This window comes from Macaca thibetana, chromosome 6 (genome assembly GCF_024542745.1).
Source record: "Macaca thibetana thibetana isolate TM-01 chromosome 6, ASM2454274v1, whole genome shotgun sequence".
Lineage (NCBI taxonomy): Eukaryota > Metazoa > Chordata > Mammalia > Primates > Cercopithecidae > Macaca > Macaca thibetana.
The window spans coordinates 102,212,904-102,240,777 of NC_065583.1; the positions used below are offsets into that span (position 1 = coordinate 102,212,904).

At 39.7% G+C, this 27,874-nt stretch overlaps 2 protein-coding genes across 2 annotated transcripts in view; one reads left to right on the plus strand and one right to left on the minus strand.

Annotated features, from left to right (window-relative positions):
• The window catches only part of JMY (junction mediating and regulatory protein, p53 cofactor), an 86,743-nt gene that overhangs the window by 20,680 nt on the left and 38,189 nt on the right, over positions 1-27,874 (minus strand). The window contains exons 2-7 of the mRNA XM_050795648.1: positions 26,123-26,296; positions 14,792-14,942; positions 13,508-13,677; positions 6,444-6,609; positions 5,901-6,088; positions 359-445 (exon numbers count right to left, since the gene is read on the minus strand). Of these exons, the coding sequence (XP_050651605.1) occupies positions 359-445; positions 5,901-6,088; positions 6,444-6,609; positions 13,508-13,677; positions 14,792-14,942; positions 26,123-26,296 (936 nt within the window). The remainder of the gene's footprint in view (positions 1-358; positions 446-5,900; positions 6,089-6,443; positions 6,610-13,507; positions 13,678-14,791; positions 14,943-26,122; positions 26,297-27,874) is intronic.
• On the plus strand, positions 22,917-23,502 carry LOC126957628 (60S acidic ribosomal protein P1-like). The gene has a single exon (XM_050795746.1). The coding sequence runs from the start codon at positions 23,124-23,126 to the stop codon at positions 23,466-23,468; it is 345 nt and encodes a 114-aa protein (XP_050651703.1). The 5' UTR covers positions 22,917-23,123; the 3' UTR covers positions 23,469-23,502.

Genomic DNA, 27,874 nt, shown 5'->3' on the forward strand with positions numbered 1-27,874 from the left:
GAACACAGAACACCAAGAAAGAACCCTAATGTAAGCAACAGACTTTGGGGAATGGTGATGTCCAATGTTTCACTGATTTTAACAAATATGCCACTCTGGGGGATGTCGACAGTAGAAAGGCTATCAAGTGTGGGGACAGGAGTATATGAGATGCTACAGTAGGGGAGGCTACGTGTGTGGGTTGAGGGTACAGGAACTCTGTACCTTCCCATCAGTTTTGCCTAAAAACTTATCATTATATAAACTGAACTAATGTTAATGTCCAGTTATAAGCTTTTTATCATTCTCTACAGATTTTATCCACTCTAAAACATGTAAAAAATAAAGTTTTGTTCAAAATCTTCGAGTCCAAACTTACTAGCTGTACTGTGTGATGGGTTCTATATTCATCTTCAATCCGAGTGCGCTGTTGGATTTTTTCATTGTGTTTTGCAATACATATTTCCTGTAAATACATAAAATATGTTTTAATACAAGTGAAACTTGAAAGACTCTGAACATCACACCAAGGTTAAGTTTTGATCTTAATATATACCACCTACAGAACAAAGTATCACACTGACCACCTCTTGTTTCTTATCTGGACTACTGAAGCTGTAAAAGCCAAGTAATCAGGATCTTACAAAAAGACTCCTCTATTAAACTGTTAACTTCTATAGACCACCTGGTTTCTCTTTTTTGAAGGAGAAGAGGTGGGGCAACGTGGACTGAAGGGGGTTGTCCCGAAAGGTCTTTTTTAGAAGATTCCACGTCTCATTATATTTTTTCTGAGAGACGGGGTCTCACTATGTTGCCCAGACTGGTCTTGAACTCTGAGCCTCAAGTAATCCCCCTTGCCTCAGCCTCCTGAATTACTGGGATTACAGGTATGAGTCATGGCACCTGGCTTCATTATACTCTTTAAACATGTCTGGGCAAAAAAGAATAGGAAAGTATTTACTTATATAAAATATGTATTGTTAAGCTCTCTCTGACAAGTTAAAGACCATGAATTTTTTGTCCAGATTGGCTTAAACAGTATGGGATCTGAATCTTTTGGTCACAGACATAAGACCTGTAAGAGACTTGGAAGACTAGAAAGTCAAAGTTATCAAAATTATTTGGAAACTATTTTTAAAAAGCATATATTTTCCAATCACAATATAAAACAAGATTTTTATAATAACTATGAGATATGCACTACTTTATAAATTAATGCACTATATTCTGGCAACTTTTTACCAGCACCAAGCTAAATCTTCATTACCCTGTGTCCTTTCCTAAGTAAACGATTTGGAGAAGTTTTCCATATAAAAGGGTTAGTCTCCAACGTTCCAAAGCTATACTAAAATGATCACTTTTTTGTTTGTTTGTTTTTGAGATGGAGTCTCACTCTGTTGCCCAGGCTGGAGTGCAGTGGCATAATCTCTGGCTTACTGCAACCTCCGCCTCCCAGGTTCAAGAGATTCTCCCACTTCAGCCTCCCAAGTAGCTGGGACTACAGGCGCGTGCCATCATGCCTGGCTAATTTTTGTATTTTTAGTAGAGATGGGGTTTCACCATGTTGGCCAGGTGGTTCTTGAACTCCTGACCTCAAGTGATTCACCCACCTTGCCCTCCCAAAGTGCTGGGATTACAGGCGTGAGCCACCATGCTCAGCCTAAAATGATCACTCTTTGAATCAGAGAAAGTCAAATAATAACCTTTGAAGTCAGTAAACTATTTTAAAGCAAAATGTCATTTTTTACATCATGTTCTTTACCCACTCTGGTTCATTCTGTTGCCTAGCAAGAATCCATCCAGCGCAATGGGGAAAACAAAGGGTGCATTAGATAGCATCATGACAAGGTGATACAGTAACTCAGGTCTCTGAGTGTCACGGACCTAGGACAGAATCCTACCCCTGCTCCATATTAGCTGCTTTTCCTTAGGTGATTTATGTCACTACTAGTAGCGTTGGTTCCCTTGCTTATAAATGAGGATACAGGTTCACAATCCATTATCTAGAACAGAGGTCAGACATGTTTTGAAATTCAAAGTTTTTTGATAATTTACAGAATGGTGGTAAGTTGTATATACCATATATATCCAAGATCTGAAACCATATCCCATAATAAGTAATAATAGTGAAATGAATTGTCAAAGTGAAAATAAGACAATAAATAACTTCATGATAGCACAGGTCTGGTTTTGCCACCAAGTGAAGTATGAAAATGATTCTAATTTTCTGAGCTCTCTAGATTTCATTTGACTACTGGGAGAATTAAAGAAGATAAAAAACAAAGAAAATCATTATTTTTGTTACTCTTCTTGAAATGTTTAATCACAAAGCATTGACTTCACGAGCACAGCCGGAGACCACCTATCTCCATTCTTTCAAGGGGTGAGGCAGGACATGAACTGTGTATACAATCTTAGGATGAGTGCCAGAGAAACCAAGAAGCCAGTGCCCTTGGGCATGTCAATATGTAAACGAGGCAATATAGGATTATATTACATGGGGAGGCATTTGTTTTTCCTTGTATATTTGATCTTCTCAGTAGCTTTTCTTTTAGGACTTAGTGTTTCTCATTCCCTATCTTTTCACCACCCTTCCTTATTTCCCTCCTCCTTCCCTCTGCAGTTCTGCCACCTCAGTTGCTGGGCTTGGGGTACAAGCATACAAGTGTAAATGGAGAGATTCTCCAGTGCTGGGTTTTCCTACTTCAGATTTAGATTAACATAGAAATGAAGACTGAAGAATACTGATTAAATTGATATGAGCTAACACTTACCAACAAGGGAAGAGCTGGTATTAAGCTGGTATTAAGTTCAGCCTGAGGCTCTTAATGCTGCTAGAAGAGTACAACAGCTTTGTGGGACATGGTCACCAAGGTTGCTCCTCTTCACCCCTCACCTGTACAGTTTCCTTTGCTATTCCATCAGTCACTGCTCTAGACCTCTGCTGCACTCCCTTCTCAGACCACCGAGATCTACTTCTTGCCCCCAACTTTTCTCAAAACTCTCAACACAGGGCCCTAATAGTCTACCAATATTGGATGTCATGGAGTCATTTCTTTCTCCCTTTACCTTTCTGGAGCACCTGACCCTGCTGACCACCCTGTTGTGTGGAATCATCATCTTCACTTCTGTGACTTCAAGCTCTCCTGCTTCTTCCAACTGCGATTACTTTCTCTTTGATCCCTTTCTTCTGCACACACTCTCAAATGTTCCCCAGCGTTCTTTCCTTAGAGCCTTTCACCTCGCACTACATCATAGCAGCTCAGTCTTTCATAACCTGTGCCCTTTACGATGTTTTCTCACCCCTAGCCAAGAACGTTTTGCTTCCTGAATTACAAATATTAAATATAATGAAGGTTTTTCTTCCTCAAACTATGTATCTACCCTGCTCCACCACCTTCCCTTGCTCTTTCCTATCAGCCTCCCACCTCCACCCCATCATTCCTAAGAACATCCTTCTCAGGCTGGGCAGAGTGGCTCACACCTGCAATCCCAGCACTTTGGGAGGCTGAGGATTGCTTGAGCTCAGGAGTTTGAGACCAGCCTGGGCAACATAGTGAGCTCCTGTCTCTATAAAAACAAAGTAAAATATTTTTAAAAATCACCTGCTCACTGTGTTCTTCTGAGACCATCTCATACACTCTTATAAGACCCAGGTGCCCAATTGTCTCAACTGTTTCACAGCCATCTCTACCTGGATGCCCAAGACCTCTTATATGCAAGTCTAAAACTCAGCTCATCACCTCCCACCCATATGTGCTCTTCCTCTGGGTTTTCCATCTTGGTTGGTGACACCACCATCTACCTCAATGTCCAATCCAGAAACCAGAGAGCTGATAGAGAATGGCTCTTCCTCCCTCCTTCACCACATCACTAAATCCTACTAACTTTTTCTGCAAAGTGTCAGATCTAGACAGTTCAAGATCTGTCCATCTCTTAGCCTGCACAGGTACTCACTTACTTCATAGTCTTAACCTCTCAACGTTATTGAGGTGGAGGATAATGACACCTTCCAATCAGAACCTTTCCATGTCTTCTCCCTCTAACCTATTTTTCATGCTGCCTTATCTTGCTAAAATGTGAATCTGTTCATATTACCCCTTTGCTTAACTTACACTACAGACAAAGCTCAGGCTTGTTAATGTGGTATGTAAAATTTCCTGTAACCTAGTCCCTGCCCTGCAGCATGTCTTACAATGTAGAATGCTCTGACAAACCATCCTGTTTTCCGCTTCAGTGTCTTTGCTAAGCACTATTCTGTCCTGCTTGTAATTACCCCAACACCATCAATCTGGCCAATTTTTATTCAGATGTTAAAAGCCAATACAAGTGTCATCTCTTCAGAGAAGCCTTTCCTCACTCCCTGCTCTTGCTCTGTTTTTGGCCAGCAGAACATTCATCTGTTCACCTGGTTTGCCTTCTCTGCAAGACTGGGAGGAGGAGGGACTATGCTATGCTCATCTTTGTATCCTAAGTCTAACAATGTGCCTAGCATACTGGTGAATTAAAATGAAATCAGACTTTCAATTAAGTCTGAATTGCATAGCATTTTCAAAAACTTGCAGGTTTGCAAATTCCGAGTCTCAAAAGTACTGCATTATACACCTAAAAGTAATATATAAAATACTACTAATATTCCTAAAAAGTGTGCTCTTCTAAAATCTTACTTTTCATTCTCCCCTAAAACTGTTCTACAGGACCTGCTGAAATCACTGCAATTTTTTTTTTTAGATGGAGTTTCACTCTTGTTGCCCAGGCTGGAGTGCAATGGTGCCATCTCAGCTCACTGCAACAAAATGATTCTCCTGCCTCAGCCTCCCAAGTAGCTGGGATTATAGGCACATGCCACCATGCCTGGCTATTTTTTTGTATTTTTAGTAGAGATGGGGTTTCACCATGTCGGCTGGTCTCGTACTCCTGACCTCAGGAGATCCACCCGCCCCAGCCTCCCAAAGTGCTGAGATTACAGGCATGAGCCACCCCGCTCGGCCTGCAATGTTTACCTGGTTGGTGCAGACTGGAACATGAAACGAGGCACACAACTAGGGCTGATACAGCAGTGGGTTTCAATTACCACTGTCACGGGGAAATTATGTGCAAAGGCACATAATTATGTGAAAGTCATGGCTCTGGATGGCAAGGTAACTGTTCTGTTGATGGACAATGTGATAGAAGGTCCTGGGTTCCTGACTTACTGTGGAGACATGCCTGCCTGAGTTTCTTTAATGTGCAAGAGCTATCTATTTCAAAAAGCAAAGGTATCGATTTTCTGTGGAATAAGGAAGTGGTAGCCTTGGAATGCGGTGAAGAGCAGGAAGGTGGGTTCTCAGAGAACATGACATATTTTATAATACTTGAGCTTAAAGCAAATAATCAGTTTGGTCTAGGTTGGAGAGCTAGTTCCAGATTCCAACTCTGCACTTATAGTGACTAGAAACAGCTCCATGATAGTTAACATCTGAACTAGAGTGCAAAACATTTTTTAAGACACAGGAAGAATCACATTTACACAAAATGAGTTATTCCAAATATCAAGAATCAAACATTTTGAAATGTAGTCAAAGTTAAATAAAGAAATAACAATCTATAAAATTCCTTTAAGATGAAGGTCAGAATCATAGCTTGTAAAAAACATCGCTGGGCCTCCTTAAAAAAGAAGGGAGCCAGGAATCGCATTATTAGGGATCCTGTAGTCGTGCCCTTTAGCGGAGTCAGCGTTAGTGTTTCTTGAGGTAAAGAGAACACTATTGGCTGTTCCAATGTGTTTAAGAGGGCAATTCGCAGAGCACTATAAACGCATTGAGCACTGATAAGAGATTGCACTTAGTTTTAAAACATATGCAAGTTTTAAGGACAAAACAGATGAGAATAGTAGATATGGATAAAAGAATAAGTAATGAACAAAAGCAATATTTAAATACCTTTTTATTTCTGAGGTAGGATTTCTTGGCGGAAACCCGTCCACGTCTTGCTTCCAGCTGGCGTGCTTTCTGCTGAAGTTTCTGCAGCTCTTCCCTCTGTAAGTATGCAGATGCTGCCATCTCTTCCTTCTCCAGCATGGCCTCCATGCTTTCGTAAGTGTCATAGTACACCACTTCATCTCTTTTTTCTGTTATAGAACAGCAAAAAAGAGTAGTGGTAAAGAATATGGGCTAGGGTTTGGACAGAACAGGGTTCTAATCTCATTACTGGCTCTGTAACCTCAGGCAAAGCCATTACCTCTTAAGCTTCTTTGTAAATGGTGATTATTTAATATACCTCATAGAGTGAATGTATGCAAAGTGTTCAGCAGTATCTGGTAAACAGTAAGTGCTCAATAAATGCTTGAAATCACCCCTCCAACACTATCCCTATAGAAAACAATTTTTTAAATGTCTTAACAGAAGAAACATACCTGGTGTACATATGTATTTTCTCACATATTCAATCTTTTGTGAACTTATGTGGTTAAATGCACACCATACCTGATATAAGTCTTTTGATGCTTTCTAGTTGTGCTGTCAATAGTAACTCTTCACACTTCAAGATTTCAAACTGTACTTCATACAACTGAAGTTGCAGGTCATAATAGTCAGCTTCCAACTGATCCAATCGGGCTATGGCTTCTGTACCACCCCGCAAACTCTGCATCTGCATTGAAAATACAAATTAAAATATTTCTAGCTGGTGGGGACAAGAAAAAAAAATCAAGTTAGTATTAAAAATTAATACTAATAAGATAGCATAAACCTACTAAGTAACTGCTCTCAGAAAGAAACTTGTAGGCATGGAATCTAGACTTTAAAATATATATATATAAAAAAATTAATAATCAAGTCATTATATGGCAGAAGTAGGCAAATATGGTAAAAATAAGGTTTTAATATTTATGTTATACTTATGGATATTTATGGTGATAATACATGTATCATCTGGATATAAATGCTTTCCCTCTCAAAAGTGGATGCTAAGTTATGTAGTTGCTCTTTTCATAGAGATATATGAAAATGATGGGGCCATTCTCAGATATTTACAAGAATGGTAAAAGCTGGTTAATGCCACATTCCTGGGGTTTTGCTTTGCTCCATGGTCACAGACTGGCTGGGTTCTGGGATCTGTTGACTGTAGAGTGAGGTGAGAATATGTGAGTGGAACAGCAGAAGACAATTGCTTTAGACAGAATCCTTGCAATCCGTAAGGTATCACTTTAGGTAAATGTAATCAACATCCTAAGCTGAACTTAAAGTGAGATCCAGAAATTTCTGGGCATGGCTCATAAAGTGGTGGATGGCCTTCTGTGAGGTTTGCTTGGTTGGTCAGTTCTTGGTCCTGGAGTGGGAAAATTTTTGCCAGGAATCTGAATGAAACCACCAAGGGGAAAGTGTACTTTAGGTAACAGGTTCCTAACCCTACTATTTCTATGGCTTTCTATTTGGCTCTATGGAGAAAGGCAGATAAAAGAAGCCAAAGGAATGGCTTTTCAGGAGTCAGTGAGATGTGAAGGACAAGCCTAGTTCTCTAGAGACAGTAAGCATTCTCCCAAGAACATAGCACCACTGCTTTGGTAGTTTAAAGGTTCATGCTTAGAAGCTCCAGGAAAGCCCCAACATGGGCATCAGTGTGCCCTCAGAGCCAACGGAGCAACGGTGAGGAGCCCTGGATTCAAGTGGTTTCCCAAGGAGTGACCTTCAAAGGAGGAGACAGGAGGAACAAAAGGGAAAATTATTAAGATTATTGTTTACGAGCTCATGTGAGACATCACTGGGGTCCCAGAATACCAAAGAAATACTTGACTGACTGTCAGGGACAACCCACAGGGAAAAAGACAGTGAATTCTTGTTTTCCTAAATGATCCCTTTTGTCTGGTGAGGTTGGTAAAATCTGTCAGCATATAAAAAGAATATGTTTTAAAGAAAATTCCAGCTTTTGCTTTACAGTCTAGGTATCTACACAGTCTTACCCAATAACTAGAATATTTTTTTCTTTTTTTTTTTTTTTTTTTGAGACGGAGTCTCGCTCTGTCGCCCAGACTGGAGTGCAGTGGCCGGATCTCAGCTCACTGCAAGCTCCGCCTCCCGGGTTTACGCTATTCTCCTGCCTCAGCCTCCCGAGTAGCTGGGACTACAGGCGCCAGCCACCTCGTCCGGCTAGTTTTTTGTATTTTTTAGTAGAGACGGGGTTTCACCGTGTTAGCCAGGATGGTCTCGATCTCCTGACCTCGTGATTCGCCCGTCTCGGCCTCCCAAAGTGCTGGGATTACAGGCTTGAGCCACCGCGCCCGGCCTTAGATTATTTTTTTCTTAAAATATAATTTTAAATCCCTTTCACAAGAATTTTGAACTGAAAAGCAATGGTTAGGCTACAGTCTAAATGTGCAGTGGTAAAAATTTAAAAATAACCAGGTGAATTAAATACAGTGGTACTTTGTTTTATGAATATTTTATAAACGGATACTTAATAGATTATCTAAGTGTAAGACTGTGAGTGATCCTGCTGCCTTACGGAATATTTTATGGGTGACAATGAATACAACACCACCAAAGTGGGTTTAATTATAAGCGGCTAGGGAGGGGAATGTGAACAATATGAACTGTTGTTTTTGTCCTAAGTCATAAAATAACCAAGGAATAGTGTCTGCCCTGAGACTCGTGGACTCGCCACTTTAGATGATAAACATCCCTTTTCATACTCTGTTGGGGCTCTTGCCCAGTTCTGGAAACACAGCTGTAGGATATACATTGTTCCAATATCTGCGCCCACACTCTCTATTACCACATCTCATTAGGTAAGATATCTAATGTTAGAAGGTTTTATTCTCAAGTGGGGAATCGTTAGGTTAAAACCTTAGTGTAAACCAGTCTAAAAACCTTAATCTAAGATTACTTTCTAGTGATACTGTTCAGATCCCGGCTGTTAGTTCATTTTCATTACTCTGATTTTACCCAACTAAGTGACCATTTTCTGCTACGTTCATGATGCTCTGCTAAGTTCTTCCCCTAGCACTCTGTAAATTTCTCTCTCCTGTTCAATCTCTTCGCTAAGGAAAAAGGCTGAAAGTCCCCCAGTGACAGGCTTTTACACTATCAACTGTGTCAACCACAAAGAGAACAGTACTTTGACTGCAGCCCAGGGCCAGGGTACTTTAAAAGCAATTGAGAAGCACAATGCTACCAGGACACACTCAATACCAAAAATCAAACTGAGAAAGGAAGTGGGTATTCTCTTACAAGAAGTGACCTCACCCTCAATTTTTTGGTTCAGTGAGTTCTTTCTAGACCAAGAGTCCAGAGGTGGATTTGCCAAGGGCTGTGGTCTGAAGACAATCAAAACCTCATCAGAGGCAGACAAGCAGTGAAGGAGTGTGTTAAATCCCAACCTCTGAAAGGACAAACAATAGGTCAGTGGTGGCCTTTGGGAAAAGCTAAAGGGTTGTAGAACCAGAACATACAGGGCTTTTATGAGATCAGCAAAGGAGAAAGGGATGCTATGACTCAGAGCAATCTGTGAGGGCAAAATAATACTCTGAGGTCTATGTAATCTTCAACGTGGAAGCAAAATCCTTAGTATAAGAAATGAAGAGGTATGGAATAGGCGCCCTGCTCCAAATTTCCTGTTTTAACATCTGAAATTTCCAGACTGAGTTTTCCTGTCCTCAGCTGACAGCCACAGAACTGAGGGAAACAGAAACCAGAGTGAAAAGAGAACTAATTCCAGATAATGGAGCAGTGCAGGGAAGGTGGGTGCCACAATGCGGTGTCTTTTTTATACCCGAGAGCAGTGCTTCCCTGGGCAAGAAGAAAGAAGCCCTGAAAGTAGTTTAAACATTCAAAGGAAAAACTGGCTACCTTAAAATAGCTCAACTTTTACTCTCCTAAACATACTTCAAGTATCAGGATATCAGTACCCCAAACCAAATTGTAACCTCCCAATGTGTTCCAGGTAACGACTAGCAAAGTTTGGGCTAGACTCAATTCTCCTGATTCCTACAAGAGTGCTCTTTCCACTAGAAAAAATTAGGGATTATCAGCCAAAAAATAAGGAAAAATATCAAAGTGTTATTGTTATTGTTTTACAGTAAATCTAGTAAGGGGATGAAGTATCAATTCATGTCCATACATCCAGGTAAGTACAACATACCCTGCTGACTCCACAATCATTCTCACCATGTGTAATAATGATAAAGTAGTTTTCATGTATACCTATTTTGACTGGTGGCACTTTTTGCAAACTATGCAAATGAATTATGCCCTTGTTCTGCCTTTCACCCTACTGTGCTAGAAAGTTCCAAAGACATTTGAGGACTATTAAAAAAGCTACCTGTGGACTGAATCATTCATTCAAAAAATACTAAGCATCCACCACTGTTTGAGTTACAGAAAATATGCAGTCAAGAAATGAAATGAGGGTTTGAAAATAAGTCACAGGTGGGCATAGTGGCATGTGCCTGTAATCCTAGTGACTTAGGAGGCTGAGACAGTAGGGGCTCTGAGCCCCAAGAGTTTGAGCTTGCGGTGAGCTATGATCGTGCCACTGCACTCCAGCTTCGGTGACAGGGCAAGGCTATATGTTTTTTTCAAAGGGTCATAAAATCCTTGGACAGCGTAAGGGGAATGACATTAAGGGCAAGTTTCCAATTAAAACTAGCCCTATTATATAGAAAGAATGAACATAAGAATTAGTAACAGACAAGCCCAAGTATAAATACAGGTTTCACCAGTAACAACTGCACAAATAAGGGTAACACAAGTTGACAGAATTATTTGAATTCCACATGTCAGAAATCCTGGTAAACTGAAAATTCCCATAATTTAATGCCAAACCAAATCTCACAATCCATTTGTGGAAAAACATGATCTGAATTTTTCATAAACTATTTTTAATCCTTATTCCATTTAATGTGACCATGTGTTTCATTAGTGGATTAATAACACTTGTCTGAAGTTATATGCTCTACCTTACCTTTCTAAAATCTAAAAAAACCCCTAGGATTCTGAAATATATCTGTCTTCAGGGAATTCAGATAATGGTTTTGGGCTTACAGCATAAAAGGTTATGTTTGAGAATTTAACAAGATAATATACATAAAGCACTAAGGACAGGGACTAAAACATTTTAAACTTTTCTCTAACTGCTGCCAAAACAGAATTTATATGGTGAAAACAGAATTTAATATAAACTAAGGCCTTTACAGTGGAATCTACCTTTTGTATTTAGACTCTTTGAAATATATAGTGTGCACCTATGGAATAATCTACTTATTGACAAATAAAATGAAAACTAAAAACCAATCTCCTTGCCTAGACAAAGATCTCAAAAACCCTACCTCAGCTCAGATTCATGCTGTGTCTACCACATCACAGCTTCCTACTATTGGAACTTTCTGGCAAGGCCCATACAAAATGCCACATCACCTAGTCAACTGCACGCTTTGTGAACCCTGAAATGTTGGTTGAGACAAGTAAACATCTTAAGCATGGAAATTATGTATCTTTTTCTTCTCTGTATTACTGAACCCTGAAATGTTGGTTGAGGCAAGTAAACATCTTAAGCATGGAAATTATGTATCTTTTTCTTCTCTGTATTCCTTTCTGTGATACTGGCACAAAACATAACATAGAATTAAAGTAATAATCACTAATATTTATCCAGGTCTTACTCTATGTCAAGTGCTACAGCAAATGCTTTATATGCATTAACTCATGAAATCATAACACCCCCAGAAGGTATATAATATTCACATTTCATAGGTTAAGGAACTCACTGAAGCTTTCATAAGGAGTTAAGTTTGCAGAACCCAGATCTACAGAGGTGCTCTGTTCAGTAAGGTAGCCACAAGCCACATGTGGTTAAATTTAATTTAAAATGCTGTTCCTCTGTTGCATAAGCCTCATTAGCCACATATTGCTGAAAACTACCCTACTGGAGAGAGTAAACATAGAACATTTCCACGATTACAGGGCGTTCTGCTGGACAGTACTGTCCAAATCCTAAGCTCAAATCCACCATGGTATATAATCAATGCTCAATAAATACTTGATGAATTAAAACTGAAAGAGGGGAATATAACCTTATTTAATCATAATTTAGCTATATGCTTGTAGGAGAAAGACAAAAATAAGTAGCTAATCTTTAAGACTATTATGTATTCAGCTCAATATTCTAGCAGATCATGTATGTTCACAGAAATTATCAAGGAGTTATAAATAGATAAGGAATTGTTAAAATCCTCTGCCAGGGAAAGAAAGCACACTGATATATATATATAAATGACCTTGTCTCTACAAAAAATAAGTAAACAAAAATTTGCAAGGTGTAGGGGGGTGCATGCCTGCTACTTGGGAGCCTGAGGTAGGAGGACTGCTTGAGCCCCAAGAGATCAGGGCTGCAGTGAGTTGTGATCGCACTCCAGCCTCGGTGACAGAACAAGACATTGTTTCAACAACAACAACAACAACAAAGATGAAGATAAAGGTGGTACTCTTTTTCAAGCAAAAAGAGGGACTTAAGTTTAAAAGTTCTAGAATTTAAGACAACTCCAGAGAGCTAGTAACATGAGAGGAACAAGCTAATTAGAAAAGGATATTACAGTAGAAATGCCTCAGGGGAACATGAGATGGGGATGAAATCCATGCACAGAGATTCTGAATATAAAGTGTGAACAATTTCCCGGATAAGCCAAGTTCCAATTTTACCTTCAAATAGCCAGCAAATAAAAATAAGGGGAAAATGAAATAATGATAAAAATCCATCAACAAAAAGATTTCTAGATTGCAGGTATGACACCTTATAGGTTACTTCATATACTATTTTTTAAACACGTGTATATGAGCATAAGCACTTCAAAAATGTCAATGAGAACCATCTTGCTGTACAACCTAAGCCAAAAAAAATACATATTTTACATAAAGCTGTATTCTTATACCTAAAGCAGAGATGATGATTTGTTTTTCTCTAGAGACTAAAATGTGCTACTTTAATAAATATGTACTCAGTGTTTTCAAGCCAATAGGGACAACCCGCAAAGTAAGTATGAATATTTATACCCAAGTCAATAGTAAAAAAGGATAGACAATGACTGTAGGGGGTAGACAGGAGGTGGGAGATCGGGGAGACCGGTGTGTTCCAGTAGGAATAAAATGGGAAGTTCCAAAATGTAATGGTATGAAAGCATTATATAATAAATCCTAACAAAATGCCACTGCCTTAGAAATTTTACTAAATTTCTCTGGTCAGTGAAACTTTCTTAATAATTGCTGGAAAGCTTTATGTTTTTACAGTACAAAAAACTTTACAGAAACTAAGAAATTCTGATGCTGGCCCCTCTGATCAACAGTGCAGTGCTGCCAACCATCACACTGGGATGCTGTGAAATATGATATGTCTAACTCTTCTAATGACAACTTAAGTCACAGGACCTATTCTAAGTGTTTTCATCTCATGGAGATGGCATAAAATTACTGCCTATGGAATAAAAAAAAAGTCTTGTACAAAGATTAAAATGACAAATTGTAACTTTTTCTGATTTTATTTTTCTGATGATTTTTGTTACCTCTTCCTTTAGTGCATGTTTCCGCTGTTCCAAGCATATCTCTTTAGCTCTCATCATCTGCAAAGTTTCCTTAGAAACTGCATACTGGAGTTTTTCCATCCGTTCAGCAGCTGCTGCCCATGATGCTTTACCAAATTTCTTCTGATCAGCTCGCATTCGATCGTACACAGCTATTAATAATTTTTAAAAGAGAAATTAAGACAAATAACGACTTAATACTGAAGCATTTGAAAAAGATTTCACTGACCAAAGAAAAACAAATCCTGCTGTCATGATAAACTGCTTATAACTTTTTTTTTTCTTTATTGAGATGGAGTACTCTTTTGCCCAGGCTGGAGTGCAGTGGCGTGATCTCGGCTCACTGAAATCTCTGCCTCCCGGGTTCAAGCAATTCTCTGTCTCAGCCTCCCAAGTAGCTGGGATTATAGGCATCCGCCACCATGCCCGGCTAATTTTTGCATTTTTAGTAGAGATGGGGTTTCACCATCTTGGCCAGGCTGATCTTGAACTCTTGGATTACAGGCATGAGCCACTGTGCCCAGCCAACATTTCTAAAATATAATTTGAAAGTATCTTAGATTCTAATGTCTTCAATTTGTCCTCAGAAATAATGTTCTGCAGTTAAAACACTTGTAAAATTAGCTTTCAGAAACTTAAAAAATACTCTCACATTTCCAGTGTTATTAACTTTCAAAGTTTCAAGGAAAACATTAATTCTGTGAGGTTTTATGCTTTTTTCCTCAGTATCTTAGTAGAAACATAATCATTTACTATTCATATTTAAATGATGTATATTTAAAAATATATATCTATGAAAAGACTGATAAGACGTGCCTTAATTTGCTAATAGTGGTTTTCTGTAACTGCTGGGATTATGAGTGATCTTTACATACTTTCCTTTTTTTTTTTTTTTTTCTTTAGACGGAGTTTCACTCTTGTTTGCCCAGGCTGGAGTGCAATGGCACAATCACGGTTCACCACAACCTCTGCCTCAAGCGATTCTCCTGCCTCAGCCTCCCTAGTAGCTGGGATTATACGCATGTGCCAACACGCCCAGCCAATTTTGTATTTTTAGTAGAGACGGGGTTTCTCCATGTTGGTCAGGCTGGTCTCGAACTCCCAACCTCAGGTGATCTGCCTGCCTCCACCTCCCAAAGTGCTGGGATTACAGGCGTGAGCCACCGCGCCTGGCTACATACTTTTCTATGTAATTTTTCTGAACATAAAATACTTAACCACTCATTTTCAAAAATACCTGAAGGATAAATTTACTGAGAAACCTACCTTTTTGAGCTTTAGCTGTTATTTCAAAATACTTGACAGTAAGATCTTGAATAGACAGTACAGCCATGTGAGCTTTCCGCTGCCAGTCAGCATCTTCTTTTTGTAGACTCTCAATTCTTCGAGGTCCCAGATAATCGTTCTCCATGGAAATCTTCAGAGAGAAAAATAAAAAATTAAGAAGTTCGCGTCTTCTACTCATTCCTCAAACATTTAAAGTTTATATACCACAAAGAATACATGTTCTTCCCTGCTCCAGAGAAGAAGCTATTAGTTTACAAAACAAGTGAATTAACAATAATACTGAAGATATTTGACACAGAAACTATTCCTCATTCTGCCCTTTCTTCCATCCCCCTCTCACTCCACACATAGGCAAAGGATATATACCAATATGTTAAGACTGATAGTTTTTAGGTGTCTCGATGAGGAATTTATTTCCTCCTCTATGATAAACTATCTTTTTTGGTTAAGACTTATTTATGCCCCCCCAAAATTATTTAAATTGTTTATTTCCTTAACAGCCACTATATAAAACAATTGAAAACACTGACAATATAAAAACCAGCCTATATGCACACTGAAAAGGCTTTAGATAACAATAACAGAGGAAGGCCAGGCACGATGCCTCAGATAGCCAAAAATCAAAGGATAGACAGGAATGAACCGGTTGAATGCTAAAACAAAATTTAAAGAAGTGATAATATTAAAAGTATATTTCAAAACACTTCATATGTATGTTTTAACATGGAAGAAAGGTACAATCAAGAACTGCAATGAATCACTTATACATACAATCTTGCTTTACCACATATAGAGAAATGGCTATCAGCAAGTTATATATGAAGCTAATGACAACTTTATTAGGATTAAAAAAAAAAAAAAACAGGCAAATTGTTAATCCACCCATGACACACTTAAAAAAAACACTGACCAAGTATCCTTAAGTCACAAAAAAGCTAGTAATGAATTTTGAAGGTAGAAATAATACAACCCATATTCTCCCTGTTTTTTGTTTGTTTTTTTTTGAGACAGAGTCTCGCTTTGTTGTCCAGGTTGGAGTACAGCAGTACTATCTTGGCTTGCTGCAACCTCCGCTTCCCAGGTTCAAGTGATTCTCCTGCCTCAGCTTCCTGAGTAGCTGGGATTACAGGTGCCCACCACCACACTCAGCTAATTTTTGTATTTTTAGTATAGACTGGGTTTTGTCATGTTGGCCAGGCTGGTCTCGAACTCCTGACCTCAAATGATCTGCCCACTACAGCCTCCCAAAGTGCTGGAATTACAGGCGTGAGCCACCACACCCGGCCTACAACCCATAGTCTCTAAACAATGCTGTGAAAGGAAAATAAAATCTCAGGACCCCAAACTCACTATATCAAAGGGCAAGATAAGCTTGCGAGCCGAGACATGCAAAAACTGCTTTCCTTTTGCTCCCAGACAGACAGGGAGGATTGCTTGCAACCAGGAATTGGAGACCAGCATGGGTACTGTAGCAAGACCCCATCTCAACTAAAATTAAAAATTAAAAAAAAAAAAAAAAAGAATTAGAATATGAAAAAAAGTCATGAGTGAGCATGCCTAAGACATCAAGGGGAGCATCAGGTGTAGATCTGGGTGCAAAGTCTTGGCAGACGTTTTAAAGGGAATAATGAGTAATATCTGGGAATAATGAGAATTTTATATTAACAGAATTTTAGCTAGATGGTTAAGTGTGTCTCTGGGTAAAACACCTTTGAGAAAAATAAATGGTACTGTGGGGAAAGAATATCAGTTGTGTAGATGAGGACAAACTTCGTTGAGGTTCATTAATTGCAGATGGCTTTGAAGAAGGGGTGGCATTTTGACAGGCACATAAGGAGAGAAAAACCACTGAAACAGCGTGCTAGAGGCGAGGAGCAATCTGAGCAAAAGCCTAAAAATTTCTGTGCCTGCTAAGGGATGGAAAGCAGTCCAGCCTGCTTGCTTTCAGGAGAGAAAAATGAAAGTAATGAGAGATACTAGGAAAGTAGGTTGTTATCATATGAGGTTGTCTTAAAAGACATTTAAAATGTCAGGCTAAGGATTGTGTATTTAATTTGACAGGAAACCACTGTGGGATTCTACCCACTAAGTGACATATTTAGACTTCATCTTAGATTTAAGGATTCTAGTGGAGTTGTTTGCTATAACAAAATCAGCCTGTGTGCTTTCTTTTATTGCAATTACCTCTGAATTTAAAACATACAGGTTTAAAAGCATAGCATTAGGATTTACAAGTATGGGATAGAAATTTAATAATGCTACAAGTCAAAACTTAAATCCCTTACTCAGGATATTATAATAGAAGTTCTTTTCAACGACATGATTATACTTTATTTAACAATACAAATGGAAATTAGAGAAGTTATACCTTCTTTGAAAAGTCTAAATCCTTTGACAATTATGTGAAGATAACATAGTTTGCCACCTTAATATATTCAAATATACAGAATGTGAAATACTCGAATGCCCAGTATGCTTTTCTTTTAAGCTGCTGTTTAACTGACTTTAAGTTTTTCTTGTCTTTAGAGATGGGGGTCTCACTATGTTGCCCCGGCTGGAGTGCAGGGGCTAGTCACAGGCACAATCATTAGCGCACTGCAGCCTCAAACTCTCAGCCTTAAGTGTCCTCCTGCCTCAGTCTCCCAGCAAGCTGAGAGTACAAGTGCACACCACCATACCCAGCCTTTAACTGACTTTTAAAACTCAGCAGCTATAACATCTGTCCAAAGGTTAAAGATCTGTAATTAGTCGATTGTACCTAAAACCTTAAGCTAGTTCTCCCTAACTTTGAAAGTCTGAAGATGTGTGTATATTCCTGTCTATTCATCTCCAAGTTCATCCTGTCTTGTGATGCTAGGTTTGAGAGTGCAAATCACATTTAGCCTTTGCCAATAGGAGAGTTTGGAAGAGGGAGGAGATATGCTTCTATCTGCATCCCTTGACTTCAACAGGTTGCTGTTCCTGTCAGCATCACCCCAGCCTCAGCAGTTCCTTTCTGAAGCAATAACAGAATCTAATTTGCAGTTTTTTCAACCCTAGGCTCATAGTACAACCCCAAGACAAACCAACCCCTCAGTACTGAATCGTCTGAGAACTAGGTCTCTCCATTGAGCACCAGGCAAGCAATGCCCTATTTTTCAGGTCAGCTCCACGGGGTTCCTCCTCTATGCTTCAGTTTTAATAATTCCAACCCCTTCTCGTTGTTTCTCCAACCCAAGGAGTGGTAGCTGTTTTTACAGCTGCTTCCTCTGAGGTACCTTAGAGTTACTTTCTTGCCTTCTCAATTATCTGGTTAACAACTTTATACCTAGTTAGCAGATTCTTTATATTAGATTCTCTCTGTTGAAATAACTAGTTTTTCTGATTAGCTTTCAACAGACACAACTATGGAACAGAAATTTAATAGTGTTCAGAATTCAAAAATCTTAATACAAAAATCATTCTTACTTGCATGGTTAAGTCCATGTACCATTTATCGATAGAGAAGAAAGAAAAAAAAGTGTAAAAACTTGCATTATGGCTTATTTTTTTTTTAGATGGAGTCTTGCTCTGTCACCCACGCTGGAGTACAGCGGCGCAATCTCGGCTCACTGCAACCTCCACATCCCGGTCTCAAGCAATTCTCCTGCCTCAGCTTCCCAAGTAGTTGGGATTACAGGAGCACGCCACCACACCTGGCTAATTCATTATTTTTATTTTTAGTAGAGATGGGGTTTCACGATGTTGGCCAGACTGGTCTTGAAATCCTGACCTCAGGCCCACCTCGGCTTCCCAAAGTGCTGGGATTAGAGTCGTGAGCCACTGCGCCCAGCCTATTATGGCTTTTTAAAGAGGAAAAAAAATTTTCTTAAAAACCTGTGACAAGTTATTTGAAAGTGACTTGTACTTTGTTGTTGGATTAATGTCTTTACCTTTATGAGTACAGCTACAAATACAAAGAACATAAACATGCTTTCTATGCTTTTAAATGCTGTCTTTTAACTGACTTTTCATAGCTTTAATGTTGCAGCCAATTGGTAAGGAACTTGTTTAATAGTTTATTGTACCTAAGACATTAAACAAGGGTACTAAGTACTTTTCCTAACTTGGCAAATTTGAAGATGTGCAGCACTGGGTAGCTGGATCATGTGCTAAAAACAATGACACCTCTGTTTTCAATTTCAGTGCTAGAAAGAAAACAGTGCCTGTTTTTAACATGGAAAAAGAGCGTGTGTCAGCTAGGATAGTGAAACTAGTTTATAAATACAAATTTCCTGGCATGGAATTATTATGAAGCATAGCACTTGGATACTGGCTTTTATGTAAGAAACATAGTAGGGGGGAAATCCACCTTAGATTCTTTGGTAAAACAACTGCCAAGATGAATGTACCATCACAAAGATGAGGGGGAGAAAACTGAATATACTAAAGTAACAGCATCCAAAACGCAAATTTTCCGGACCCTGCAGTTGCCTGAAGATAACTCTTGAATGATCTAACAACATGATTAGCTTAGTATCTATTCATGGGTTTTTATATTCAGAGCAAATATTAAGAGATTCTTATAGCCAAGACAAGTGTGAGAAACTATGCTTTAAAAAAAAAAATTAGAGAAATCGAAACTCTGAACTAAAGGAAAATATAACTCAGGTGAGATATGAGTATCTTAATGTATAATGATGGCACTACCTAGTTCACAGTGTGCATGCAGTGGATGTATACAGTGGTAAAAACTGCACCCTGCACAATAAATAGCACCTGATCAAGGGGGCAGAGTAGATACTGAAATGCAGCCCATGCTTTGCAGGCCATGTGCATTTCTACACTTGATGAAAAAGTGCTCTTTCCTAATTTGTCTGATGGGCGAGTGGCAGTGGGCGGGTGGGGGTGGGGGAAGGGAGGGGGTGCAGTTTTCTATTTCACAGAAAGGCACCTACAGACTTGCCCTGGGGGCTGGGATAAGAATGAAATGCGCATTCAAGAATTTACTAGGAGACAATTGGCAAAATGAGGTGACTCACTACAAGAGAAAGAACTGCAAGTGCCTTCCAGTTTCTAGCTTATTTACTTTCAGGAAGTATTTAAAAATAAGTTGGACAATCTGAAGTGCTTATGGTTGATCAAGATGATGGGTACAGGCCAACTGGCTCTGACGCACTAAAGACACTGGATTTAAAAATCTAAAGGTTCAACTTCATTTTACTTTCATTTGAAAGTAACTTGTACCTTGTTGTTGGATTAGTATCTTTACCTTCACAATGTGTTTATAGCTACAAATACAAAGAACACAAACATGCTTTCTGTGCTTTTTAATGCTATTTTTTAACTGACTTTTGAAGTTTCACAGATTTAATACTGCAGTCAACTGGTAAGACCCAGAAAAACTCACACCCAGAAAAATTGTAACCTTCAGTTCAGTATGCTAAATCCCCAAGTTGTTTCAAGTCCTATTTTATTAGGCTAGTGGTTCTCAAACTTAAGTGTGTATCATAATCACCCGGAAAGCTTATCAAAACAAAGACTGCTGAGGTCCATTCCTAGAGTTTCAGTAGAGAAGATATGAGGTGAAGCCCAAGAATCTGTATTTCTAACAGGGTTCCAGGTTATACTGACACTGCTAGTCAGGGGATCACATTTTTGAGACCCAATATGGTAGACTTAGAATCTGTGAGCTCCCTAAAGGGGTGTCTATCTCAGAAAGACTTCCAGGCCTAAAATAATGCTGGGTAGGCAGGAGCTGCTTAATGCTTAACAGGTGAGATATTATGTTAATATCATAAATATTAAATGTAAAAACAAATATAAATACATTATACACTTGGGATGTCAAGTTCTCTTCCTTCCTATCATAGTTTAATACCTAGGTTAATGAAGCCATTGGAAATCAAGCTCTTCATAAAGAGAAAAGGTCAATTATTTGGTTAACAACTTTATACCTAGTTAACAAATTCTTTATATTAAATTCTCTCTGTTGACGGCTGGGTGCAGTGGCTCATACCTGTAATCCCAACACTTTGGGATGCAGAGGCGGGTGGATCACCTGAGGTCAGGAGTTCGAGACCAGCCTGACCAACATGGAGAAACCCACTCTCTACTAAAAAATACAAAATTAACCAGGCATAGTGGTGCATGCCTGTAATCCCAGCAACTCCGGGAGGCTGAGGCAGGAGAATTGCTTGAACCCAGGAAGCAGAGGTTGCGGTGAGATCGCACCATTGCACTCCAGCCTGGGCAATAAGAGTGAAACTCCATCTCAAAATAATAATAGTCATTATTATGATTCTCTGTTGAAATAACCAGTTTGATATTTTGATTAGAACCCAACAGACACAACTGTCCATAGATATAACATTTCAACCATCTTTCCTCTTATCGCCTATAAATCCTTAGACTAAAAGCTTACCAAACAATTCACACCCTGTGGGTAACAGCAGGTTTTGCTTCCAAACACGTGTGTTCAATCCCAACCATGCTACTTTCTGGCAACCATCAACGGTGCTGGATTGGTGTGACGATTCAATTAAGTTAGTGCCAATACCACACTGCCTGGTTAAAACACAAGCACTAAGTATAAGCACTAAACCATTCCTCTTTGTACATCTCTTCATCAGGAATATTCTCCATTCCAATCTCTGACAGAGATTGTAACATACCCACTTCCTACTGAAAATTCTTGTTCATTCTTCAATAGTGAAGCGCTAGATAGTCCCTCTTCTTACATATCTTTAATCACCCCATTTTGTGTGCTTCTTATATAAGTGTGTACAGTCTTCATATTTAACTTTTTTTTTAAAAAAACCACCTTTATTGAGATACAAGTTGCAAACAAAAGGCAACACTGTGAGTATAAATTGTGACTGATTTTGACAAATTTATACATTCATTTTTCCCACTAAAATCTAGATTTAAAGAGTCACCCCAAAGAAGTCTGTGGTGCCTGCTCCCTGTTAATTTCCCCTAAACCACCCCAGGCAACAATTATTTAGCTTTCTCTCAGTACAGATCAAAATGATCATTTCTAGAATTTATTTAATTTTTATTTTTTGAGACAGTGTCTCACTCTGTCTCCCAAGTTGGAGTGCATTGGCGTGATCTCGGCTCACTGCAAGCTCCACCTCCCAGGTTCATGCCATTCTCCCGCTTCAGTCCCTGGGGTAGATGGGACTATAGGAGCCCGCCACCATGCCTGGCTAATTTTTTTGTAGTTTTAGTAGAGATGGGGTTTCACCGTGTTAGCCAGGATGGTCTCCATCTCCTGACCTTGTGATCTGCCCGCCTCGGCCTCCCAAAGTGCTGGGATTACAGGCGTGAGCCACCATGCGCGGCCTAGAATTTCAAATAAAGGTATCACAAAGTTTATGCTCTTTGTGTTATGTGTCTTTTCCTCAGCATATTTTCTGTAAGCAATTTTACTATAGCTTAATTTATATACAACCAAGTGAATCCATTTGGAGTGGTCAACTCAATGAGTTTTGACAGCTGTATACACCTCTGAAACAACATTAATCAAATACTGACCATTTCCATAACTCCAAAAGATTCTTCCTGCCCCTTCTAAGTCCATCCCCCTTTATACATAATATATTCTTTTGTATTTGGCTTCTTTGACTTAGCATGATTTTAAGATTTACCCATGCTGTATCTATCAGTTCACTCCTTTGCATTGCTGAAAATTATTCCATTGTAGTCACGTGCTGCGTAATGATGTTTCAGTCAACAATGAAACACATATACAATGGGGGTTTGATAAAATTATATTGGAGCTGAAAAATCTGTTTGATTGGTCTAGTGACATCTCGATGATCCTGATCCTGGGTAGGCCCTCGGTTAATGTGTGATTGCGTTTCAGTTTTTAACAAAAAGGTTTTAAAGGTAAAAAAATAAAAATTATTTTTTTTTCTATTACTAATAGATCTTAGTAATACTTAAAACAATTACTTTGCTAAATCAATTATAATTGCTTTTTTTTTTTAGCTCCTCCAGATCTAAAAAATCTGAGTAGATTTTTTTAACTTAAAAGTAACAAGTAACCAGTAATGCAGTTAAAAAAAAAAAAACAAACCTTTGGAATCAGAAATGCCTGATTTGAGTACTGTATCAGTTCTACCACTCACAAATTAGCTGTGAACAAGTACATAATTATCCCAGTATTAGTTTTCTTATCCATGAAGTAGGAAAATACAAATAATAAGAGTACCCGACCCCTTTCCTCAGCTGTTGCAAAGGTGCTCGGTCCTTCCGAGTAAGCTAAGGCCGCACTGGAGTGAGGGCCTCACTTCATCCGGCGACTAGCACCGCATCTGGCAGCGCCAGCTCCACACTTGCCTGCACTATGGCCTCCGTCTCCGAGCTCGCCTGCATCTACTCGGCCCTCATTCTGCATGACGATGACGTGACCGTCACGGAGGATAAGATCAATGCCCTCATTAAAGCAGCTGATGTGAATGTTGAACCTTTTTGGCCTGGCTTGTTTGCAAAGGCCCTGGCCAATGTCAACACTGGGAGCCTCATCTGCAGTGTCGGGGCTGGTGGACCTGCTCCAGCAGCTGGTGCTGCCCCAGCAGGAGGTCCTGCCCCCTCCACTGCTGCTGCTCCAGCTGAGGAGAAGAAAGTGGAAGCAAAGAAAGAAGAATCCGAGGAGTCTGATGATGACATGGGCTTTGGTCTTTTTGACTAAATCTCTTTTATAACGTGTTCAATAAAAAGCTGAACTTAAAAAAAAAAAAAAAGAGTACCCAACTTGCAAGGTTGTGTGATAATTAAATTAGCGGATCTTTTTAAAAGCAATACAACACACTCATTCTAATGCAATGTATGAGCTGCTAACTAAATCTAGCTGTTGACTAACAAAAACTTAAATTTGCAATTCACAAGTAGGATCAAGAATAAAATAATAGTCATGATTGATGGGGCATTTTCTCAATGTCTCAGAAAAAGAAATGCAGTGAAATACCATTTTTACCATCAGAAAAGACACAAATGTTCAAAATATGCTTTCTGTTCCTCTTTACCTACACTCTACTTCCCAGGAAAAATGTAGCAGTTAAGTGATGCTAGTGGACAATACAGGCTGACAAGTAGGGTCAACCAATTTGCTAATATTAATACCCAATGCAAATCATGATATAATTATATAAAAGAATGTGTATGTACAGGTTCTGAATAGTCAGTGCTGTGCTATAGAGATTATGTCTGTTAAACAATGCAGCAGTCTAAAGTAGGTGGGTGTCCATATCGTCCAGTTTATTCCTGGACTTCTAGTCAACTTCTTAGCAGACAACCATCTATAATTCATTTAAAGAAACAGGAATTTCTAGGCTGGGCAGTAGCTCATGCCTATAATCCCAGCACTTCGGGCAGCCAAGGAGGGCAGACTGCTTGAGCTCAAGAGTTCGAGACCAGCCTGGGCAACAGAGGGAGACCTCCATCTCTGCAAAAACTACGACAAAAAACAGCTGGGCGTGATGGCATGCACCCATAGTCCCAGCTACTTGTCGGGCTGAGGTGGGAAGACTGCTTGAGCCCAGGATGTCGAGACTGCAGTGAGCTGACATCATGCCACTGTACTCCAGCCCGGGTGACAAAGACGCTGTCTCAAAAAAAAAAAAGAAAGAAACAGGAATTTCTGGTGTCTAAAAATTATTTGTTCCATGTTGCCGTTTTAACCCAAATGCCGAATTTATGATAAAACTGACCAAAACAAACCACCCCCCCACCCCGCAAAAAGCTGACAGCACAGTATTTTTCAAAGGTACTGATAAAGGAGTATGTCTGAGTCGTGTGACTGTCCTACTCTCCACCCTGATACATTAGTAAAGAGAAAATAAGACACACAGACAACCTTATTTTCTCATACATTCTCAAATATACTCATCCCTGTCCCCATGCATAAGGTTCTCAAAGTAACTGCTAATTTTCTCAAATACTCAATCTTACATAATGATATTCCAATTTAACCTATTATGTAAAAAGACAATTTTAAAGTTCTAGTTCAGCCACATTTATATGTGAATTACACATAACATTTAAGGTCAGCTATAAAATCAAACCCTTAAATGCTTGCCTCAAAAAATGCTTTTTCACCCATGTTGTGGGGGAAAAAATTATTTTTATTTTTGAGACAGAGTCTTGCTCTGTCATCCAGGCTGGAGTGCAGTGGTGCAATCTCGGCTCCCTGCAACCTCCACTTCCCAGGTTAAAGTGATTCTCCTGCCTCAGCCTCCCAAGTAGCTGGGACTACAGGCATGCACTACCACACCCAAATAATTTTTGTATTTTTAGTACAGACGGGGGTTTCACCATGTTGACTAGGCTGGTCTTGAACTCCTGACCTCAGGTGATCTGCCTGCCTCGGCCTCCCAAAGTGCTGGGATTATAGGCATGATCTGCACCCGCCGAAAAATTTTTTGTAATATACTTCTTCACATACTACTAAAAAAATCATGTATTTAAAGTTCTGTCATTAAAAACTTTAAACTCTCCTAACAAGTTCTTCTAAAAGAAATGTTCCCAAAACTAGATGGGTGTGGTGGCTCACACGCCTGTAGTCCCAGAACTTTGGAAGACTGAGATGGGCAGATCGCTTGAGCCCAGGAGTTAGAGACCAGCCTGGGCAATATGGCGAGATCCCATTTCAAAAAAAAAAATAAATGTTCTCAAAACTTTTTTTGTTCCCCCTTGGAGACAAGGTATTGCTCAATCATGGCTCACTGCAGCCTCCACCTCCTGGGTTCAAGCAATCTTCCGCCCACCTCAGCCTCGTGAGTAGCTGGGACTATAGGCATGCACCCCCACATTCAGCTAGTTTGATTTTTTTTTTTTTTGTAGAGACGGGTTCTCCCTCTGTTGCCCAGGCTGGTCTCAACCTCCGGAGCTCAAGTGATCCTCTTGCCCCAGCATCCCAAAATATTGAGACTATAGCTGTGAGGCACCACGCTCAGCCTGCCCAAAATTTCTGGTAATGAAGTCTAAGACTACACAGTCTCCAAAACATTAAAGAGGAGACATGACTAGAGAAGGAAGGAAAGTGCAGGAAAGGGAGAAAATAGGGATCCTCCCAATGTATTTACAACTTTGTGCTAACTTGAACACATTACTTTCTGGGCTATCCTCAACCCTGGCTACTAAGCAGAACTGCCTTTTGAGGTGCTTTAGAATGGATGCTCAGGCTACAACCCTAATCTACCAAACAAGAAACTTCACAGAAATAGGACCAAGGACCTTTTTTTTTTTTTTTTAAGTTCCTCTAGTGGATAACGCATGGCCTTTCAGGCTGAGAACTATGAAACAGGCAGGCTACTAGTTAGGATTAATAATAATAATAAAAAATACCTTGATCTGCTGTCTTCGTAGCATGGCAAGTTCTCTCATGTCTCGGAATGGCTGTAGTAAATACTGATAGAGTTCAGTTGTAGCTTCTGCAAGGCTGCTGTAGGCTTCATCCTCCATCTGATACAAGTCCAGAAGCTCCACCATGCTCTCTGTATTCTTGTGCTTATCCAAGAGCTGCGGAACAAGACAGTTTCACAACAACTAAGAAAATCAATTCTAATAACCTATAAATACTTGCTCTGAATTCTCCCTATTATGTCAGGGCCTTGGAACCCTAAAACACAGAAGCAAGAGGGAACGAAAAGCACTGACTGCTTTTCATCACTATCTCCATACTTCAGGTGTCTCACTACTCAAGACCACTGCCTGAATATTTCTTTTGAGACTCAAAGTATTGAGCTCAGCCTTAACTCTTCCATTTTTTTATTTTCCTTTTTTTGTTTTCTGAGACAGGATTTTACTCCTGTCAACCAGGCTGGAGTACAATGGTGTGATCTCAGCTCACTGCAACCTCCACCTCCTAGGCTCAAGTGATTCTCCTGCATTAGCCTCCCAAGTAACTGGGACTACAGGCGCACACCACCACACCTGGCTAGTTTTTGTATTTTTTTTTTTTTCTTTTGTAGAGCCTGGGCACCATGTTGCCCAGGCTGGTCTCAAACTCCTTGGCTTAAGAGATCCACCCGCCTCGGCCTCCCAAAGTGCTGGGATTAAAGGTGTGAGCCACTGTACCCAGCCCCAAAATGTTTCTACTATCTAGTAGAATGAAAATCATCCGAATATGGAACATTTCCAATAAATTTCTTTAATTTCTACCTGTCACCTCCTTCAAAATCATGTCAGGCGGTGGCCTAGGAGCTGGACATACAAAAACATGGTCCTGGTCCTCAGAGCTTATAGTGTAGTGAATAAACAGAAAATAATTTTTAAATAATTTAAATTTTATAAAAAATTATTCTTTTCCCAATGGTTCTTTTAGAGACAAAGAATTCCAAACTGTGATAAACATTATTAAAACTATAAATAAAAGTTTTATAAAAGAATGAGGCCAGGTGCAGTGGCTCATGCCTGTAATCCCAACACTTTGGGAGGCCAAGGTAAGAGGATTGCTTGAGGCCAAGAGTTTGAGACAGGCCTGGGCAATGTAGTGAGACCTTGTATGTATGTATAATTGGCTGGGCATGGTGGCTCATGCCTGTAATCCCACGGCCAAGGAGGGTAGATCACAAGGTCAAGTAATCTAAATGATCCTGGCCAACGTGGTGAAACCCCGTCTCTACTAAAAATACAAAAACTAGCTGGGCATAGTGGCATGCGCCTGTAGTACCAGCTACTCGGGAGGCTGAGGCAGGAGAATCAATTGAGGTGGAGGTTGCAGTGAGCCGAGACTGCGCCACTGCACTCCAGCCTGGCAACAGAGCGAGACTCCATCTCAAAAAAAACAATAATTTAATCTTAGGCATGATTTCGTGGGAGAAAAAATGTAAAAATTAGCTCATAGTCCCAGCTATGGGAGGCTGAGGCATGAGAATTGAGCCCAGAAGGACAGATCTGCAGTGAGCCATGACTGTGCCACAGAACTGCAGCCTAGGTGACAAAATGAGACCTTGTCTCAAAAACAAAACAAAACAAACAAAAAAAAACAAGCAGCAGCTAGGCACAGTGGCTCACACGTGTACTCCCAGCACTTTGGGAGGCCGAGGCAGGCAGATCACTTGAGGTCAGGAGTTTGAGAGCAGCCTGGTCAACATG

Coding starts and splice junctions, on each gene's coding strand:
- LOC126957628 (XM_050795746.1), top strand. CDS start 23,124: ATGGCCTCCGTCTCCGAGCTCGCCTGCATCTACTCGGCCCTCATTCTG.